We start from the raw sequence: 19,742 nt of genomic DNA, 5'->3' as shown, positions 1-19,742 counted from the left end.
TGCCAGTGAGGGGTTTGGACATTGGTTACTAATTAATTATTTGTGATTAGTGGCAGAATTTATAACTCAGTGGCAGAATTTAACACTTGGGGGTGATGAGGTGCTGACTGGGTCAGCTCCTGCTGCCTCTGCCACTTGTTGGTGACCACTGTGAACGTGTCCCTCGTGCCACTGCCTAGGATGAGGCCCTTTCCTTTCCCTGAATATTAACATTTTTCCCTTTGGGTAGTGATATGTAGGGCAGGTTGATGTGGAATCTGGCAGGTTGTGTTGTTTTCCCAAGGACATTCCTTAGTGATGCTCCTCCTCCGAATGTCTCCGCAGGATTCTTCCCAGGAAGCTCTCAGGGATGTGATGCTTTCCTCCGTCACAAGATGACCCTCATTTCTCCCTCCATCCTGAAGAAATATGGGATTCCCTTTGACAGGGTAGGTCCCTGCAGGCTGTCCCTGCACAGCTCCTCTTTCCTGTCAACCCAGCAGAACCTCTGGGGGAATTGGCTTCATTTCCAAGGGCATTGTTGTGCCGAGCGCAGCCCGGGGTTCCAACCAGCTCTGCTGCAGAAAGGAGAATTTGGGCTTTGGCTGAGACACTGAAGAGAGGCAAAGCTGTCACTGAACAAACTCTGGCAGTGAGGGAGCCTCTCATGTAGAGAGTGACGAGCTGATAAGGATGGTCTGGCTCATCAAGGGGCAGCAAAGCCCCACTGGTGATTCTGAAGGTCTTTTTGATTTTCTCGTGGATCCAGCGTGACCCAAAGCGGAGCTGGCTGTGCTGGTTCCCTGTTGTGTAAGTGTTCATGCTGCTCTCTAAGCCTGGAAGGATCCCTGCGTCTCTTAAGCCCTGATTTGAAAAGAGGGGTCATGTTTATTTGGTATGATCGTTTTAACGTGCTTATTCTTAAAGTCTTGTGGCGAGAAGTAAATCTCCTCAGCCAGGGGTGGTTACAGGGATTTGTATCTGTGCAGAATCACTCAAACTGCTGCTGCTGCTGCTGGCTGTTCCCAGCACACGGAGCCAGAGCTGCCTGTGGGTGGGGGAAGTGTCACAGAGGCCTGCTCCAAACTGCTTTCATGGAATCATGGAGTGGGAAAGGACCTTAAATCCCAAACATGGCCAGGGACGCCTTCCACTGTCCCAAACTCCAAGCCCTGTCCTGAAACAGTGAAGTTTATTGTTCACAAACAGGGGAAAGGTGCCGTTTTTCCTGAGGAACAGAGATAGGATCCCTTCATCCAAATCCTTGGCAGATTTCAATGAAGTTGAAATAGGCAGCATTTATAAATCTCTATAATGCTGTTCTGGAAAAAAAAAGAAAAAGATCAATACTAGGGCTTTTTAATAATTAAAAATGTGTATTTCTGTAATCTCCTATTGATTTCTCCATTTATTCCTCAAGAGCTTGCAGAAGTCAGTAAATTTGGGGCTTTCTTCATGAGTGGCAGTTTGTGCTGGCTTTCCTTCAATAGTTATTACTTTTCTGCATGGCCTATCCATCATCTGGAGTGTTTTCTAATTTATTGTGGGATAATGTTGACAGCAGTGCCATGGATGATGTGGGCTTGAAATGGAGACATCAGGATGTGCATTCACTGACAGGAACATCATCTGTCCATCTCCTGGAGCCAGCAGAGTGGCACTGCTGGGCTTTGTGGAGGGGCTGGGTGCAGGCTGGACTTCAGCACCTCCTCCTGAAATCCTGCAGGAGCTTCTTGTGCATCACAGCAGCTTTTATTCCCTCTTTCTTGAATTATTCTTCTGTTAATGACGTCTGCGAGTTCGGATGTTGGCCCAGCGGAGGGGGAAGTGTTTGAAGTTCTGTGTGTTTCCATTTTGCATTTGGCCCCATCCCTGTGTGGGGAAGTGCAGTCCCCTGGGGTCTCTGTGGGCTCAGAGCTGCTGGGGTGTGGGCTGTGGCTGTGGGAAGGAATCCAGGCTGAATTCTTGGCCTGTGACAGCTGGGAGAGCTCTGTCAGCACTGCTGGTTGGAAGGACAGGGAAGGTCAAGCTCTGCCTCTTCCATTGCATTGATCTTTTGGAATGTTGCAGCCTGAGACCCCTTTGTAACTGGAGCCTGCAGGTGTAAATAGCTCAGGGTATGTGACCCCTTCCATCCACTGTTGTGAGTTTTTCCCTTAAAAGAAACCCTTGAGTATTCCTGCAGTTCACCGGGAATGTTCCAAGCTCAGCCAAGGGCTGCTCTGCCCACCCTCCAGTGGGAAGAGATTTCATCAGTTGGGCTTTTTAACGAGTCTCTGTTCTCAGGCTGCTGCATTAAGTGACCTGTGGGGCGTCTCCTCCTTTTTCCTGCGTTTTGCAGATCACCCAGGAAGCCGGGGAGTTCATGATCACATTCCCCTATGGGTACCACGCCGGCTTCAACCACGGCTTCAACTGCGCCGAGTCCACCAACTTCGCCACCCTGCGCTGGATCGACTACGGCAAGATGGCAACGCAGGTGGGCAGCTGGGAGGGACAGCTGGGGCAGCCCTGGCACACACAGCCGTGCCCCCTGTTTGTCCTCACTGCTGAGGAGAGCACAGAAAGTGCCTCTGCTCTGGGGTGTGCTCTGTCACTGTCCCCATGTCGCTGGTTTTGCCTCTCGATAGTTTGTTTTCATGGAATTCACAGAATCCCAGAATTCACAGAATTATCACTGGGTTGGAAGAGACCTTAAAAGTCATTAAATCCGACCCAGCCCCAACACCTCAGCTGAGCCCTGGCACCCAGTGCCACATCCAGGCTTTGTTAAACACACCCAGGGATGGTGACTCCACCGCCTCCCCAGGAAAACCATTCCAGAACTTTTTCACCCTTTCTGTAAAACACATTTTCCCAATATCCAACCTTTATTTCCCTTGGTGCAGCTTGAGTCTGTGTCCTCTGGTTCTGTCAGTTCCTGGAGAAAGAGCCCAACCCCACCTGAGCACAGCCACCTTTCAGGGTGCTGTAGAGAATGACAAGTTCACCCCTGAGGCTCCTTTTCTCCAGGCTGAGCACCCCCAGCTCCATTTTATCCTGAAGGTGTAGGAATGGTTTTCTCAAGTGCTCTATTCAGGTTCTGAACAGGTTGTTTTGGGATTGGTAAATTGGAATTAGTTTTCTGGTGCATCCAAGCTGCGTTTCACAGTGAATAAGGTGACTGATGTAACTGAGCACAACTCATTAGGTACACACTGGAGGGGAAGGAATAAGCTGGAAATACTTTTAAGCTTTAATAACACTATGGTAATAACATTGAAAATACCTGGATTCCTCTAATCTGTGCACTCAGTTAAGTTTGGAGAGTTATGTTTGTGTGGTTATTTCTCATTAGGGCAGGTTCCTGGTGCACTTTGGTTTGTGACAGCTCTCCTGGTTTGAAGTCTGCAGAATAACTGACCAGCAAAGCTCATTCCCAGTAGAATCTGGGAAGTTTTGCCATGGGCAGGGACACCTTCCACTATCCCAGGTTGCTCCAAGCCCTGTCCAGCCTGGCCTTGGACACTTCCAGGGATTGGTCAGACATTTGGATTTGTTCTGGAGTTAAAGGGATGGTAAGAAAACCCTTAAACTGTAAGAGACCTCAAATCAGTGTCAGGTGTCTGAAACTCAAAAATAGCCAAGCAGTCTTGGTTTGAAAATGTAAAAAATGGTGATTGTCTGCTGTGACCTTGTAAAGCAGGTTTATGTCTAGTGAGTGGTCATGGTATTACACCCCAGAAAATGGGGTTTATCATGGAAATTCAGACAGACCCTTAACTACAACAGAGCCAGCAGGCACCACTCGAATATTAAAAGCAATTTTGGGCTCAGCCATGTGTTCACAAACAAGTGACATTTGGGAAGTGCAGTTTTAGATGGAGCCTCCATGCTTACATTGTCAGGCAGCGTAGCGTGAAATTACTGAACAAGCAGCAGCAGGGCAGGAGCAGATCTGGGGACACAAAGTGGAAGTGTGGAAGGAGATGCCCAATTTATTCCCACTGCACTCCATGGCACTTGTCTGTTCTGAGCTTTTTTGCTTAATGCTGCTCCAAACCAGTGTTAATGAACCTGGGCTGGGGGTCCCAGCTGAGGGGGGACTTTGTTACTCTGTGAGGGCAAAGCTGTGTTTAAATCTCATGTGAGGTTAAGCAGGGACCTGGGGAATGATCAGCTGAGGGTGTGCACTGGAGCTGCCTGCACCTCTGTGGGGGGAGAATTCCTGCAGAGACATCAGGAGGAAATTCCTGGCTGGGAGGGTGGGCAGGCCATGGCACAGGTGCCCCCTGGATCCCTGGCAGTGCCCAAGGCCAGGATGGACATTCCAGGACATGGAAGGGGTCCCTGCCATGGCAGGGATGGGATGAGATGAGATTTAAGGTCCCTCCCCACCCACACCGTTCCTGAGTATGTGATTTTTAATTAACTACCACAACTTTCCTATATTTCAGAAATGGCTTAATTGATTTATTTGTTCCCAGGCACAATTAGATTGTCCTTGCTCACATGCAGACGGGTTTGGGGATTTTTTTTTTTTCTTACTATATACTCATTTACTATATACTCTTACTATATACTCATTTATACTCACTTCTTGGGAAGTCTGAGCTGGGCAAAGCTCTGCAGGCTCCTGCTGTTCCTGCAGTGACCCAGGTGGGGATTCCTCCTTTCCTTGGGCTGCCAGCACAGCTCTCTTGTCCTGCCTGCCCTCAGGAGAACGGGGACAAGGCCAGGCTCATAATTAGCCCCTTGTAATGCTCTCCTGGACATTATCCTGGGGAGGAGGTTTGGGCTGTGCTGTGCTGAGAGCTGTGTGGCAGTGGTGCAGTGCAGGGCAGGAAGGCAATGGTTCACCTCAGAGAGCAGAGCTGTGCTAATTGCCTGCCAGATGGGTGCAATGTTCTGCATCCCACAGAGAACCTGTAAAAAATACAGGATAACCAGTCTGGAGTGTAAAGATCAGCTGCTGAGACACTGGCCCTGCTCTAATGGTAGAACAAGTGTCAGGATTAGCAAAAAATAAAATAGCAATGGCTGCAGAGTAGTGTGGGAAACTAACAGTGGGTAAATCCACTTGTATCTGTAAATGAGAAACCAGGATGGGTAGGTCCTTAGAAATTCCAGTGGAATTTGGTTTGGTGAATAGCAAGTGAATAATCTGAGCTGTCCTGTTTGGTCCAAAGCTTTTTGAGAATGTGGAGTCTTTCTCTCCTTGGGTTTTTAGTTAGAACAGGTGCTGTTGTCCCTTGGGTCTGCTTTTCTGATCCTCCTGCTCGTCCAACCCCAGTGCTGAGTGTGGTTTGTGACAGAGAAATTCCACAAATTGTCTTTTGTGAAGTGCAGAAATCCTCAGGACTGGATCTCTGTGCTCTCAGCCAGTGTCAGGTCCAGAGGAAGGCTCTGGATCCTTCACAGCCTTGAGGGTGCCCCAGTGAGAGAGGGATGTCCCCATCCAGCTGGACAGGGCCCAGAAGAAATACCAGATTTTAGCTGTTGTGCTGATGGAAATGTCTCCATCTGGCCTGGAGGAGCCTGGTGCTGCAGCTGAGTCCTCCCAGCCAAGGTGACTCTGAGGCCAAGCTCAGCTTTCCTCCTGCACCTGATCCTGGGCTAAAGCTGAGCAGCAGATCCTTGTTCAGGGATGGAGAAACCTGCACCTGATCCTGGGCAAAAGCTGAGCAGCAGATCCTTGTTCAGGGATGGAGAAACCTGCAGTGATCCTGGGGTAAAGCTGAGCAGAAGCTCCTTATTTGGGGATGGGAGAGATCTGAACTGGTCCTGGGGTAAAGCTGAGCAGCAGATCCTTGTTTGGGGATGGAGAAGCCTGCAGTGATCCCAGGGTATAGCTGAGCAGCAGAGAGACCTGAAGTGATCCTGGGGTAAAGCTGAGCAGCAGATCCTTGTTCAGGGATGGAGAAGCCTGCAGTGATCCTGGGCAAAAGCTGAGCAGAAGATCCTTGTTTGGGGATGGAGAAACCTGCAGTGATCCTGGGGTAAAGCTGAGCAGAAGATCCTTGTTTGGGGATGGAGAAACCTGCAGTGATCCTGGGCAAAAGCTGAGCAGAAGATCCTTGTTTGGGGATGGAGAAACCTGCAGTGATCCTGGGGTAAAGCTGAGCACAAGATCTTTGTTTGGGGATGGGAGAGATCTGAACTGGTCCTGGGGTAAAGCTGAGCAGCAGATCCTTGTTCAGGGATGGGAGAGCCCTGCAGTGATCCTGGGCAAAAGCTGAGCAGCAGAGAGATTTGAAGTGATCCTGGGGTAAAGCTGAGCAGCAGATCGTTGTTCAGGGATAGGAGAGCCCTGCAGTGATCCTGGGGCTGCCAGGGCTGCTCCCATGTGCTGCCAGCAGCCCTTCCCAGGGTTGTGCTGTGGGTCCATCCCATTCCAGACCTCCCAGAGCTCTGGCAGGGAATGCTTCTGGGAGCTGCAGTCCTGTTTGGTGATGAGGAGTCGCTGTCACAGCGCAGCAAGAAGAGACAGGAGAAGGGAGCTCAGAGGGGTTTTCACAGCCTTGGAGATCCTGGCACAACGTTTCAGAGTCAGCTGTAATCCAAATATTTGCTTTGGACTTCAGCATTCCTGATTCGGCTGAGGAGGGATGGGTTTATTTGTATATAGCACAGTTAATGTTTGCCTGCACAGGCAGAGCTTAGGAATTAGGGAGAAATATTTCCCTTTGTTCTCTGTACTTGGAGTTCCTCAGCCGTTTGTCTTCCATTTGTCAGATTTTTTTTTTCTGTTTGGTTGTTGAAAAAAGCTGCTGAGTGAAAGGCAGGAAATTACAATTTTCATTCCTTACTATATCTTTTATTAAATTTCTTTTTTATTTTGCACCACGAGCCTGCAGTTCCTGCTTGGATTTTGTTTCTGAAAAAGCTTGGATGGCACCACCAGAGGATTTTAACAGCTGTGTCTTTGCCCAAATAACCCTTTTAAAGCAGGGGTTTCAGGAAAGTGCCCTCCCTGTAGTCACAGTGAGCCTCCTGCTATCCAGAGACCCTTTCAGAGTTTCAGCAGAAATTCAAATCCCACCTCAGCTTTTCTATTTCTTTGGCAAACCGGACTGAAAATAAATGGATGGGAGTGGAGCAATCTCTGCACTTTCCTTTCAATTAAGTGCAGCCACTCCTGGAGAAGGTCTGGGTTCCTGCTGGCTGCCACTTTCACACCTTCCTTTATCTCCTGTTTACTCCAGAAAAACTGCTGGAATTCCCTCTCTCGACATAAAACAGGGTCAGGCTGCCCCTCCTGCCCAGGTCCTGCATTTTGGGCTCTGAATAAAACAGCTTTTGCCTCATCCCAGGATCCTTTACATGGCTTCTTGCTTCTAAACCTTCTGCTCACTCCTTTTTCTGTACTGTATATATAATATAGAACCAATCTCAAATTTGCACTTGGAATATCTGTGATTTAATGTTGTCTAGCATATAATTTTCCAGCTAAAATTGAAGCTTTCTTCTTACTATTCACATTTTGGTAGACTTTTTTTCCCTTCAATGTGTCTGTATTTCCCAAGAAAATAAAACTTGTGAGGTTTTTGCAGAAATCTGTTTGGTAATACTGCAAAATTAGTCCCCAAAATAAGGCAAATCAGAGCTGTATTTTTGCATTACTTTGTGTCTATGCCTCAACTGACTCTAATTAGACCTTTTAAGCTTAGAACACATAAAAAAATCTATTATGAAATAGCATTTCCATAGTTTATTTTTGTCAGACGTTCAAAATTGCTCTTTTACTCTAATTAGACCTTTTAAGCTTGGAATACATTAAAGAAATCTATTATGGAATAACATTTCCATGGTTTATTTCCATCAGACAGATTCAAAATTGCTCCTGTACAAATTCTTCCACCTTTCTTCATACTTATTTTCTTGTATTATTTGTAAACACTCCTAATGCTCTTGATTCTGTGCAAGAAAAAGGAACTTTTACAGCATTTCTTGTGCTGAGGTGGAAAGGGGATGGTTATTTTTTGGAAATGGTCTGGAAGCTTTGTTTTATCAGCTCTTTTCTGATCTCCTCTCCTGCAGTTCTGGCTGGGAGGTTCTGGAGAGGATTTTTGTTAATGAAAGACCAAAGTGGGGATCTATGAGCAGAATCAATCCTGGATTTGCTGGGATTTCCAGGATTTCCAGGATTTCCAGGATTTCCAGGATTTCCAGTGCTGGGTGGGGTGGCTGAATGTCCCTGGGGGTCTCAGTGCCAGCAGCTCCTTCTGGGTGTTGGCATGGGTTATTGATTGATTTATTTTATTTTTTATCCTAGCTCTGGGATAATGTTTTTATTTATTATTTTATATACTTAATTTTATAACATTTTTTATTTTATTGATTTATTTTATTTTTTATCCTAGCTCTGGGATAATGTTTTTTATCCATTATTTTATATATTTAATATGATAATAGTTTTTATTTTATTTAAATTTTTTAATCCCAGCTCTGGGATAATATTTTTATTTATTATTTATAATTTTATATTTTTAGTATGATAGTATTTTTATTGAATTATTTTCTTTTTTATCCTAGCTCTGGGTTAATATTTTTATTTATTATTTATTATTTTATATTTTTTATATGATAATCTTTTTTATTTTATTGATTTATTTTATTTTTTATCCCAGCTCTGTTTTTTGATAATGTTTTTTATTTATTATTTATTATTTTATATTTTTAATATTATAATATTTTTTATTTTATTGATTTATTTTTTATCCCAGCTCTGGGATAATGTTTTTTATTTATTATTTATTATTTTATATTTTTTAATATTAGAATATTTTTTTTATTTATTAATTTTATTTTTATCCCAGCTCTGGGATAATATTTTTTTATTTATTTTTATTTTTTATGTTTTATTTTTTTTATTTCTTATATTTTATATTTTATATTTTATATTTTATATTTTATATTTTATATTTTATATTTTATATTTTATTTTTTATTTTTTATTTTTATTTTTATTTTTTATTTTTTATTTTTAATATGATAATATTTTAATTTTATTTATTATTTTTATTTTATCCCAGCACTGGGATAATATTTTTATTTTTTTATTTTTTTATTTTTTTATTTTTTTATTTTTTTATTTTTTTATTTTTTATTTTTTATTTTTTATTTTTTATTTTTTTTTTTTTTATATATATATATTTTTTTTAAATATGATACTATTTTAATTTTATTTATTATTTTTATTTTATCCCAGCTCTGGGATATTTTTTTTTTTATTTTTTTATTATGATAATATTTTAATTTTATTTATTATTTTTATTTGATCCCAGCTCTGGGCCAACGCTCCCAGCGCATTTCTGTGCCCCACGGTGCTGTGTGTGAAGGGAGGGAGGGGCGGCTGTGCCCCGGCCCCACTCCTGCAGCCCGGGGATGCTCCGGAGCTGCGGGGCAGCCGGGGGAGCGGGCAGGCAGCAGTGCTGCCCTGCAGCCAGGACAGGACAGGGGGTTCATGGCAATCCTCCCTAATGGTTTTGTTTGTCAGGCTCTGAAGGCTTTCCAGTGCGTTGGCTAATGAGCTGGGTTGTTGTTGATGCCGCTAATTACTCTGCAAACGGGGGGTCAGGGCTCATCTTCCTTCCCACAGCTTCCAACCACCAGCATTAAACACACAACTGTGCACTTTGGGCTTTTCCTCCTCCTCCTCCTCCAAGCTGAATCCTCATTCACTGAATCCTCAATTCCCAGAATTGCTGCCATTCATCTTCCAGGAGCCCTCTTGGGCTGGCTGAGGGCGAGGAGAAGGAACCTGGAGCTTCAAACTGGGTTTTTCTGTCCTGTTAGATCCCAGAAACACACCTGATATAGGAACAAACTGGATTCCTGCTGCTGGTTGGGGGCTTGTTTCTCCCAAAAGCTGAAATTTCTCCCAAAAGCTGAAATTTCTCCCAAAAGCTGAAATTCTTGTCTCTGGAAATGCCCAGGGAGAAGCTAGGAAGTGTTGTCCGTGTTCCTCTGCTGCCTTTCCTTTTCCACCCCTCCTTCCCAGGAGCTTGCTTTTAGGCTTCATTTTTATTGTAAAGCAGGTAGAAAAGCTTTAAGCAAAGATTTTAGTCTGGCATTTAAAAGCTGAAAGAGCTTCAATTTCGAGCATGTTGGGTTTTGTGATGGATGAATTTCCATTAAGGGAAAGTGGGAGGCTCAGCTGAGTCTTACCAACTGCTTTCATCTGAATATGAAGGGTTTTGTCCATGAAAACCAGTGGTGCCACTTAAAATATGTAATTTTGGTGACTATTTCTGCGTAAGGAAAAGGATTATTTTCCATTAACCTTTCTTGTGTGCTGGAACTGGTTCAGTTCAGTGTTAATAGTTGGGAATTGAGGGAAATATCCTCCCAAAACTGTTGCTGAAGGTTGAAGTTGAATGAGTCTGCACTTTTCCATAAATCATTTGATTTTATGACTTCAAGGAGACAGCCATTTTATTTGACTGTTATTTTATAGAGACTTATTTGTGTTTTTATGTTTAAAAATATTGCAAATAAGATAATGGTTGTACATTGCATAGCCACAAATTCCCCCCTATCAGTCTTGGAGTTAGAATTGATGGGACAGGGCTCCTGGTGTGGTCACATATTTTACCACAGGCTCCAAATTAGAGTTGCAGATAATAAAATAATGAGGAAAGGAAGAATGTTGTGGTTTCAGGCTGGAAAAAGGTTTAATTGTGCATTTCCTTACAGTATTTTTCCATGTGCTTATAGTTAATAAAGCCATTAACTTATGGAAAAGGAGAGGTGAGGCTGGGAAAAGCTTTCAGAGAGTGGAATGAGTGAAGTTCCTGCAGATTTGGTGAATATGGAAACTCCTCTCGTTGCTCTTTTGGGTCTCGGCTCCCCTGCAACCGAGGGCACAGAACTGACCCTAAAGCTGTTGATTTTTGTTTGGTTTTTTCCACTCCCGTTTTCAGGACTTGCAGTGGCTCCTTGGAGAAGGCAGTTATGAATATTCTGCTGTTTGTTCCTTTGTTTGATCTGTGGCTCTGCCAGCCCTGCTGCTCCCAGGGCTGGGAGGGATGGAGGGGAGAGGGGAAGGTGCAGGGTGGGATCTCGGGGTTCCTGGGATTTCTCACTGCCGTTTGCACAGGATGTTCCTGCTGCCATTCAGTGCTGTGCTTTGGGTGATCACATCACCCTGAAATCCTTCTCGGGGCTGTTGATCCGTAGGAATTCTGTGAATTCCCAGACTGGAGCTTTGTGGTTCAGTTTTGTCTCATGTAAAGGAAATGAGGTTTCAGATCTCTCCTTAGGGGTGGTGTTTTAGTGTAGACATGTTAGTTTTTTTTTTTTCTATAAAGTTTAATAATAGTGGAATAGAAAAGTGTTAGAATTGGAGGGAATTTGGGAGGATATGTTCTGCAGAAACTGGGGTGGGGAGGGAAGAGATGGGAGCGTAGGCACCATGTCTTTTAGGAAATACACGTGTTTATGACCACAATGAAACACTTTGAAAGAAATACAGCTGTGTGTGTGTGGAAGGGGGAAGGCAGGGTGTGGGACTGAAGGTCATTGCCAGGAACCAACCAAAGCAGGGATTGATGGCAAAGGCAATTCCTCACCCTCCTGTACCCTCACTCTCCTCCTGGTCTCCCCCATTCTCTCACACACACACAGAACATTCCCTTCTCCAGCTGTGTTGGAAGCATCAGCAGGATGCCAGTGCTGCCTGAGGAGAAGGAATGGAACAATGTCCTGGCCATGCTGGGGATGTGGCTGTGACACAACTGCAGCAGCTGAGGAAACAGCACTGCACGCCCCAGAAGGAGCCCCAGAGGAAGGAGGCTTTGTAAATTATTCACGCTGGCTGCTGTGAAAGCAATAGAATTAAATTAAAATTGAAATATAAACATCCATCATGGTAGATTTGTGGACAGAAAGGAGCTTGGCTGCTGTGGGGGCCACAGTGGCAGTGCTGAGTGCAGCCCAGCAGCATCCCCAGAGCTCAGCCTGGGCTTCTCCAGCTCTGCCCAGGGGCTGGAACTGCTCTGCATCCCCTGCCCTGAGTGCCTCGGGCTGTGCTGGCACATTTGAAGGTGTGGGGGAGTCTGTGCTGCACCCCTTGGGTCCAACTCAGCATCACCAAGGGCAGAGCTCCCCTTTGAAGCCATTTTTCAGCCTCTGAGGAGTTCAATCCCCAGAGCTGTGCTGGGGAATGCTCTTTGTGTTCCTCTTTTAGCTCTGCACAGGTGCTTTTAAACTTTCTTAAGGGAAATGTGCTGAGTCCCTCAGGCCAGCACTGAGGGAGGTGCTGTGGGAAGCTGGGGTTGGAAGCCTGGGTGCCATCTGTGTTCCTGCCATGCTGTGGCCAAATTGCATTTCCAGCCTTTGTGGCCTCGGCTGTTTTTCATTAAATGGAGTTTTCCTGAAAGTGCCTGTCCATAAATGCTCCTTCCCACTCAGCACACTGGGGTTACCAGCACTGCCCCAGCCCCTGCACAGTGAGAAACAGGAGCTGGAGGGTGTGGGATGGTGGAGAGCTGTGCAGAAGGAATCTCCTGTCTCCCTCTCTCAGTGAATTCTCAACTCTGGCCATAAATTATTTAGTGATGGTGGTGAAAAGGGAAGGGAGAAGCAGGTTTAATTTCAGGCACTTCTGCCAAAAGAATGGATAGAATGGTTTTGAAAAGGTATGAAGGAAAGGTGGAAAAAACCCCAAACCAGCCCTGCAAAGTGGCTCCAATTACCTCAGCCTCAGCTTGGAGTTGAAAAGCAATTTAGTGCAAGCAAAGCTTTGCGCCTTAGAGCAGGAGAGCTGTGGCTGCAGCCCCCAGAGGCACCTGGGGGTTCCTGGGTCCTTTTCCATCCTCTGCCTTCGTCTGATGGAGTTTATAAAGGCTGGCTCTTTGAGAGTGCCATCAGTGCCGGGGGTGAGAATCCCTTTGCTGCACTCAGTCTGTTGATCCGTCACAGCAAAGGGAATATCCAAGGAAAACCACCTGTGAGTCCTCTCTGTGCAATGGCAGGGGTGTGACTCCAGGTTAGTTTTAATGAGCATATGCCAGCTGAAGTGAATAAAGCACATTTTCTCCCACTTCATGCTTTGGATGCAGGTTATAGTTACTGCAGGGTTTTTATTTCTTCCCTTTTGCGCAGGATTGCTGTGCCATGTCAGGATGTATCATTATGAAGTTTAACTGCCCTGTGCTCTAGGTCAGGCTTTGGTTCCTGTAAGGCTTTTCTGAGTTATGAAGTGGTACCAATAATATCTTTTCAGCCTGGAAAACTCTGCCAGAGAGAGGCTGGTGGAGGGAAATGGGCTTGAGGGCAGGCTCAGACAGAGTAATTGTGTCGAATGCCTGCAGCACAGAACTCGAGCAGTGCCACTCCCAGGAGGCTTTGGCTTGTTGGGGAGAACAAAATCCTCGGGAAGGAGTTTTCCACCAGCCTTGGAGAGCTTTGGGGTGGCAGCTGGTGTTGCAGGAGCGGGCAGTGTGGGGAGAGCTGGTTTTGCCCTGGCCAATGCCGTTCCTGTGACCCCGTGGGCTCTCTTGCAGTGCACGTGCCGCAAGGACATGGTGAAGATCTCCATGGACGTGTTTGTCAGGGTGCTGCAGCCAGAACGCTACGAGCTCTGGAAGCAGGGCAAGGACAGTGCTGTGCTGGACCACATGAAGCCCACGGCCCTGAGCAGCCCCGAGCTGGATGCCTGGAACGAGACCAAGGCAGAGCTGAAGGCAAAGCTGCTCCGCAGGTAAAGCCAGAGAGGGGCTGAGCCCTGCCTGGAGTTCAACTGCTCAGTTGGAAACGCTGCACTCCTCCATGGAGATGGTTCAAACTCTTTTATTTTCTGCCTTTGTTCTTTTCATACAGCTCCTCGTGCCATTTGTCTGGGGTAATGTGTCCCTCGTGGTCCTGTTTCCTTCCCATGTTATAAAAGCACGTGCTTTTCAAAGTGGGACACTTTGTGCTTCCTCACATCTCATCTCTTATCCTGAAGACAAAAAAAAAAAAATCTATAGTGAACATTTAGAGCTTCACTGATCAGAAAGCAGGAGTTTAAAAAAGCCCATCAGTTGCAAAGGGGATTTAATGCATGCCTTTCTGTGCTTTCTTTGATCTTTGTATTAATTTTCTACAAGTCTGTGATTTTTGTGTGTTACAGCATGCTTGAATTGAAAATTTGGCATGCTAACCTTTTCCTGTTGGAATCTTGCTTTATAGGATAGGAGATGAGGAAGAGGACAACAAACACCGGTATGTGACTTCCCTCAGCAACATCAACCCCTTCATTCTTTTTTCTGGCAATCCCTTAAATAGCAGCTCTGGGACTCCTTTCCTCAGTCACTGAACTTTTTATGAATGCCCCCAGGGAATATTCAGGCCTTGAGGTTCCTCAGGTTTCACCTTGGTTTGTATTTCTGTGCTCTCCATCACTGGAGAACCTCAACTGTCTGATGGCTCCTCTGGTTTTCCCTCTGGAGCTGCTCTCCTGGACTGTGTGATGTACCTGGGGTGGGGAAAAGGAGCTGCTCCCTGGTGGAAGTGCTGCTGCAGTTTTGGGGCTGTTCAGGTTCCTGGTGCAGCTGGTGTGCACACTGGAAGGTGCTGTATGAACACCAAGGATTATTTTCCCTCCCTGAGCCTCTTACCCAGCAGAGAAGCCTCTGTCTCAGCCTGAGCCTACTGCAAAAGATCCAGGTGCTTTTTTTTGCTTATCTATTCAGCGTTTCCTGGATTATTCCAGCATTATCCTGAAGCAGTTTTGAAGCTGTTCAATGCTCCTTAGCTGTACTTTCTCCTGTGCTTATGTCTTTCCAAGACATGGTTTTACTTGAAGCCTGACTTTTCTCAGCAGGATGGAGGGATGGGATTCACCTCTGCCCAAACCTTCACAGTTGCAGCTACTTAATTTAAGTCACTTTGTGGTTCTGTTCTTCAAAGAGTACAAACGCTGCTTTTTTTTGTCAGCTCTCTTGGAAAAATGGAGCTTTTAAACTCTGCAGAGAGGTGTTATTTCTTCTCTAAGGTCAGTCAGACTTGGTTACCTTAAAAAACCCAACTTTGTTTACTTTACGGCTTCAGCAAGAGACTGTTTTAGTCCAGTCCCCATTTCATTTCTGGTGTGTGAATTTGTCAGACACAGAACAGCTTCACTTCTGGAAGTGCTCAGCCTTCAGCCTGTAGTTCTGGAAGCACTTTCTTTAAATGCTGAGCTTTCTGCCTCTCTCCCCCACAGCCCCTGAGTGAGAGGAGCACTGCAAAACAGATCTTTTTTTTTCCTCTCCTGCGAGTATAAAGCTCTGTGCTGTAATTTTCGCCTGGCACTTCCACACCACAGGAGTAAAGCACACTTTGCTAAAACCAGCCTGTAACGCTCGACTCAGCTCCTCCTTCAGCCACAGAACATTCCAGCTGCAGTGGCAAAGTCTTACAGCTTTATCTTCACCTCCCACGCTGCTCTCCCCTCCCGGGGAAGGTGGTGTGTTCTTGGAGTATGGGTGAAGAGCAGAGCTGATCCTTGTGGGCTCAGCCCCTGTTCCTGCTGGTGGCTGTCCTGCAGGTGTGAAGGCACCAGCTCCTCTTGGAGGGCCACCATCTGCTCAGAGTCTGGCAATTAGAGGTCCCTGTGCATATGGATCAGCTTGCTTTTCTATTCATCATTCAGCTCAGGTGGAGTTTTTTTTTCTCCCTTCTTTGTCAGTTTAAAGGCTGATTAAGGGCTCTTAACTCTGTTGTGCTCCAAATGTAATTAGCAGCTGAGTTTTCTGGGCTCTGAGGATGAGGAGCTGCTTTTTAGCTTTTCTAGACTTTGGGACTGATGAGTAAAGTGTGTTTTAGTCTCTGTCACACGATGATGGATGTGAGGCTGTAAGGAAAATGCAGCTTTCAACCAAAGAAGAAGTGCCTACATGCTGAAAATGGGGGAAAAAAATCACAAGTTTCTGAATCAGTCCTTTTGGAAAAGGAGAGCTTGTTAGATTTAAACTTGAAATTCGAGGAGAAATTCTGCAGATTCTGTAAAGCCCTGTGCTGGGGCTGGCTGGGATGGAGTGACTGGGATTTGGGGCTCTGAAGTTTTGGCTGTTGCTTGCACAGTGTCGAGGCTTTATCTGGTCCCACTCTGGCCCAGAGGGACCCTGGGGGTGGGTGAGAGCTGGGGAGGGGACCCAGCTGGCCCCGAGTGGCCAAGGGGAAATTCTGTGCCATAAAATGTTATGGGGAGCAATAAAAACTGGGGGAGAGGAGGAAGGAGGGGTTTGGCTTCTGAGGTGCTGTTTTTGGGGACTGGCTGGGCACTGCTCTGCCTAGGGAGGTGGTGAGTGGATTTCCTGGGCTTCTTTCTTTCTTAATTCTTTCTTCACCTATTAAACTGCATTTGTCTTGACTTTCAAATTTCTGACTCTTGTTCTTCCAATTGTCCCTCCCTGTCCCTCTTGAGCAGTAGGGAGTGTCTGTCAGGGTACAGTTCCCAGCCCAAAAATCTTGTCCAGGCTTCTGAATTTCCATTTCTCTTTGCATTGTGGCTCCTGTAATCTTTGCCTTCGTGGCATTGACTTTAAAAAGAATGAGCAGCATTGCTATTGCCTCGTTAGTATTTGTCTGTTCTTATTAATAAGCATATTTTTTAGTTAGATTTCTTCAAGGACTTGGACCTTCTGAATTTACTGCTGAAAAATCATAGACTGCCTATTGATTGTGCTGTGAGCATTCATTATGGTGTGTTTTTGGGAACTGGCAGTGCTGGGTAATGTCTCAGAGCTGGAAGATGATGTTTTGCAGACTTCCAGCAGTTTGCCAAAGGGAGGCACGGACAGAATGAAAAGAAATAATGGAATGGAGGCAGAGGATGAAAGAGAGATTTAAACAAGTTTTCATCTGTATTTTGAAATACAAGCAAAATAGATTGAAAACACAATTAAAATCACTTTAACTGCAGCTTGTGAGCTTACATTAGTAATGGTAGGAAAAAGCTCTTCAGGAAACCCAGACAATTAATGGCTGCTGTGAATGGATCTTAAATGTTGTGTTATGCAAGGTTCATCTGCTCCCTTTCAGATATCTCTTCTGCCCTGTAGCTATTTTAGCTACCTTGTGTTTTCTCTGCAAAGAAGATCCTTTTGTTTTTTATTCAGCTTTTAAAGTCAGTGATGGTTTTCTATTTTGAAGGCTGTTCTTTTATGTCAAATCACACTTCTGTACTTTCAGGTCTCACAGAAAAAGGAGTCAACCCAGAAGACACAAAACAGAGGATCAGAAATCTCTTGGGGATGTCATGGCTATTGAAACTGCCTTGGAAGATGTGAAAGTAAAAGAGGAGCTGAAAAGGGGTCCAGATGTGGAGGAAGAGGAGAGAAGCAAAGGGATGGAGGGAGAAGGTGAGGCCAGAGCAGTGAGGAGCTGGGGTGAGCTCTGAAACACCTCTGTGAATAACTTGTCTGCTGCTGTTGATTTCTGTTGATATATCAGCAGAGTTTTCCCCAATATTAAAAACTCACTGAAATATGTCATCATTCACAGCAGCAATTGATTTTTCCCTCCCTTTAAGGATTCAATCCAAATAGCTTTTTTGGCAGGGCTTGAAAATTCTACAGGCTCAAACTATTCCAGGATTGTAAAAAATATATATTATGTGAGGAATATTTTAAATTATTTCATAGAGAAACAAATAAATGTATTTTTATGTCCTGCCCTGAAAAAGAATGATTTGTGCACTGCCTTGTGCAATTCATCTTTCCTCTTCCCCTCCCTATGTTCCCATTTTTCAGAGACTGAATCCAGAGAGCTCAGTTTGGGTGGGATCCACAGCTGCTGCACGAATCCCACTTTGGTTTCTTCAAGTTTAGCTGGGGCAGGGAAGCTTTGCAGCTTCCTCTGCATGAAATATAAAACCTTTGCTGAAAATAAAACCAGGCAATGGCAACTCCCAGTCCTTTGGGTTTCCTTCTGCACATCCAGCCCCCTTTGTGCAGGGGGCTCTTTCTGTGGCACCTTTTTCTTGGCTGTGTAGAAATGCTTGGAGTTCTTGCTGGGAAAAAGCTGCTTTTTTCCCCCCTGATGTGTGGAGAAGTGGTTTTTATGTCTGTGACACACTCACTCGCTCTTTGAGGCTTCTCCAGCACTTAGGGGGAATTAATTTACATCTATTGTATATATCCATTATTTGTTTAGCATTTGGAGAAACTGATGCTGCAAACTGTTTAGAGAACCTCGATAATGATCATAAAGGAAATCTGTGGTAGCTCTGGGAAGAGCATTGAGGGCTTTGTTCAGTCTCTCAGCTAGACAGTGTATTTTCTCTTTTCATGGGAAATAAGGAGTTGGGAAACCATTGTTGCACAGTGCAGATACTTAATTTCTATTGCCCTAAGCTTGAGAGCATCAGCAGTGTGTTAAATTGTCTGCTCTTAGCTCTTGTACAAGTTTAACACTTGATGCTTGTAATAAATGGCCCGAAAATGCTGATTTTTCTTCGGAGACGAGAGATAAGTGACAAGGACAGATCTGAGATCATTAGAATGGCCAAGGAATAATAAAAACTCTGTTCTAGCTGAATGGCTTCCAAATCATACACTTCCACTACTTCTGAAGAGCTCTGTAACTGTTGGCTCAGGAGGGAAAAGCTTATTTTCAGCACCATTGCAGAAGTGCCACTGGAGCAAACTCCAGCTTGGTGTGGCTGCTTGCAAATGTTCAGCTTTCCTGCTGCAATACAGCAATTAAATCCCAATGGCTTCTCTAGTTTTCCACATCCTGCTGTCTGCATTGCCTCTCACCAGTGTCTCAGGGTTTCATCTTGAAGAAGAAAGCAGCATCTGTTTGGATGGCCCTGCTTGTGGTAATTCTGCTCCCACCCCCTCCTGCACTTCCTTTCTTTATTTCCCTGGTTTTAATTTGGCTTCATTTTCTATTACACCAGAATACGTGACCTTGAGAAGGAGAAAGAATGAGATTTCAAAGTAGTCATGGTTCCAGAGTAGGTCTTGTGCTTTGTGTTGGTTGTTTGGACAAGCTGAGTATTTATAACTCGAGGTTTTCAGGATTTCTGACCCAGATCCCTTATGGTGTTTACTTTTGGTTTTTATGACTCAGCTTTATATTCATAATTTATTATGTTGCTATTAATACATTTGGAATTTTAGCAGGTTGTCTTGGGACGTTAGGAAGGAGAGTGTTGAGGCTTTGCCCTTGCCTGGAGGTGCTGAGCAGAGAAATCCCCCTGTGAGTGAGCAGGGGAACTGCAAACCCGAGTGCACCTCCAGGGCTGGGGGCTCCAAACCTCCCTGGCAGCCCCTTCCAAGCCCTTTCCAGGGAGGAATTCCCGCAGGCGTCCAGCCTGACCCTCCCCTGGGGCAGCGTGGGGCTGTTCCCTCTTGTCCTGGTGTCCCCTGGAGCAGAGCCTGCTGTCCCCTGGCTGTCCCCTCCTGTCAGGGAGCCACAAGATCCCCCCTGAGCCTCCTTTGCTCCAGGCTGAGCCCCTTCCCAGCTCCCTCAGCTGCTCCTCAGTTTCCTGAGCTGGGAAATTCAGATTGTGGCAGCACAGCTCTGCCGCTTGTGTTCCTTGTGTCACCTTGTGTCCCACGCACAGCTGCCATCCTTCTGCAGTGGAAGGACAGGAAAGACATTCCTTCTGGACCCACCTGTGCATGTGTGCCGTCAGGTCCTTTTCCTTCCTGGAAGTGTTCGGGATAGCCAGATAAGGCTCTTGGAATTTTTCCTCCCTTTTTCCTGGCTTCTGATTCCGTAGATTCACTTGCAAACTGGTTTGTTCATCGTAATGCAAAAACTTTCAAACACAGTTCTCGGTGCCAGCTGCTGTCAAATTACCCTTT

The 19,742-nt window shown here is 45.4% G+C and overlaps 1 protein-coding gene across 2 annotated transcripts in view; it reads left to right on the top strand.

The window, feature by feature from the left end:
- The window catches only part of KDM4B (lysine demethylase 4B), a 71,359-nt gene that overhangs the window by 29,546 nt on the left and 22,071 nt on the right, over window positions 1-19,742 (top strand). The window contains exons 7-11 of one of the 2 annotated variants that reach the window (XM_063161110.1): window positions 325-428; window positions 2,321-2,458; window positions 13,467-13,663; window positions 14,134-14,166; window positions 17,119-17,288. In XM_063161110.1, the coding sequence (XP_063017180.1) occupies window positions 325-428; window positions 2,321-2,458; window positions 13,467-13,663; window positions 14,134-14,166; window positions 17,119-17,288 (642 nt within the window). The remainder of the gene's footprint in view (window positions 1-324; window positions 429-2,320; window positions 2,459-13,466; window positions 13,664-14,133; window positions 14,167-17,118; window positions 17,289-19,742) is intronic. The other variant, XM_063161111.1, reaches the window with a different exon arrangement.

This window comes from Melospiza melodia, chromosome 7 (genome assembly GCF_035770615.1).
Source record: "Melospiza melodia melodia isolate bMelMel2 chromosome 7, bMelMel2.pri, whole genome shotgun sequence".
Lineage (NCBI taxonomy): Eukaryota > Metazoa > Chordata > Aves > Passeriformes > Passerellidae > Melospiza > Melospiza melodia.
The sequence above is the reverse complement of the archived record's forward strand: the minus strand, read 5'-3'. Positions and strand labels throughout refer to the sequence as shown.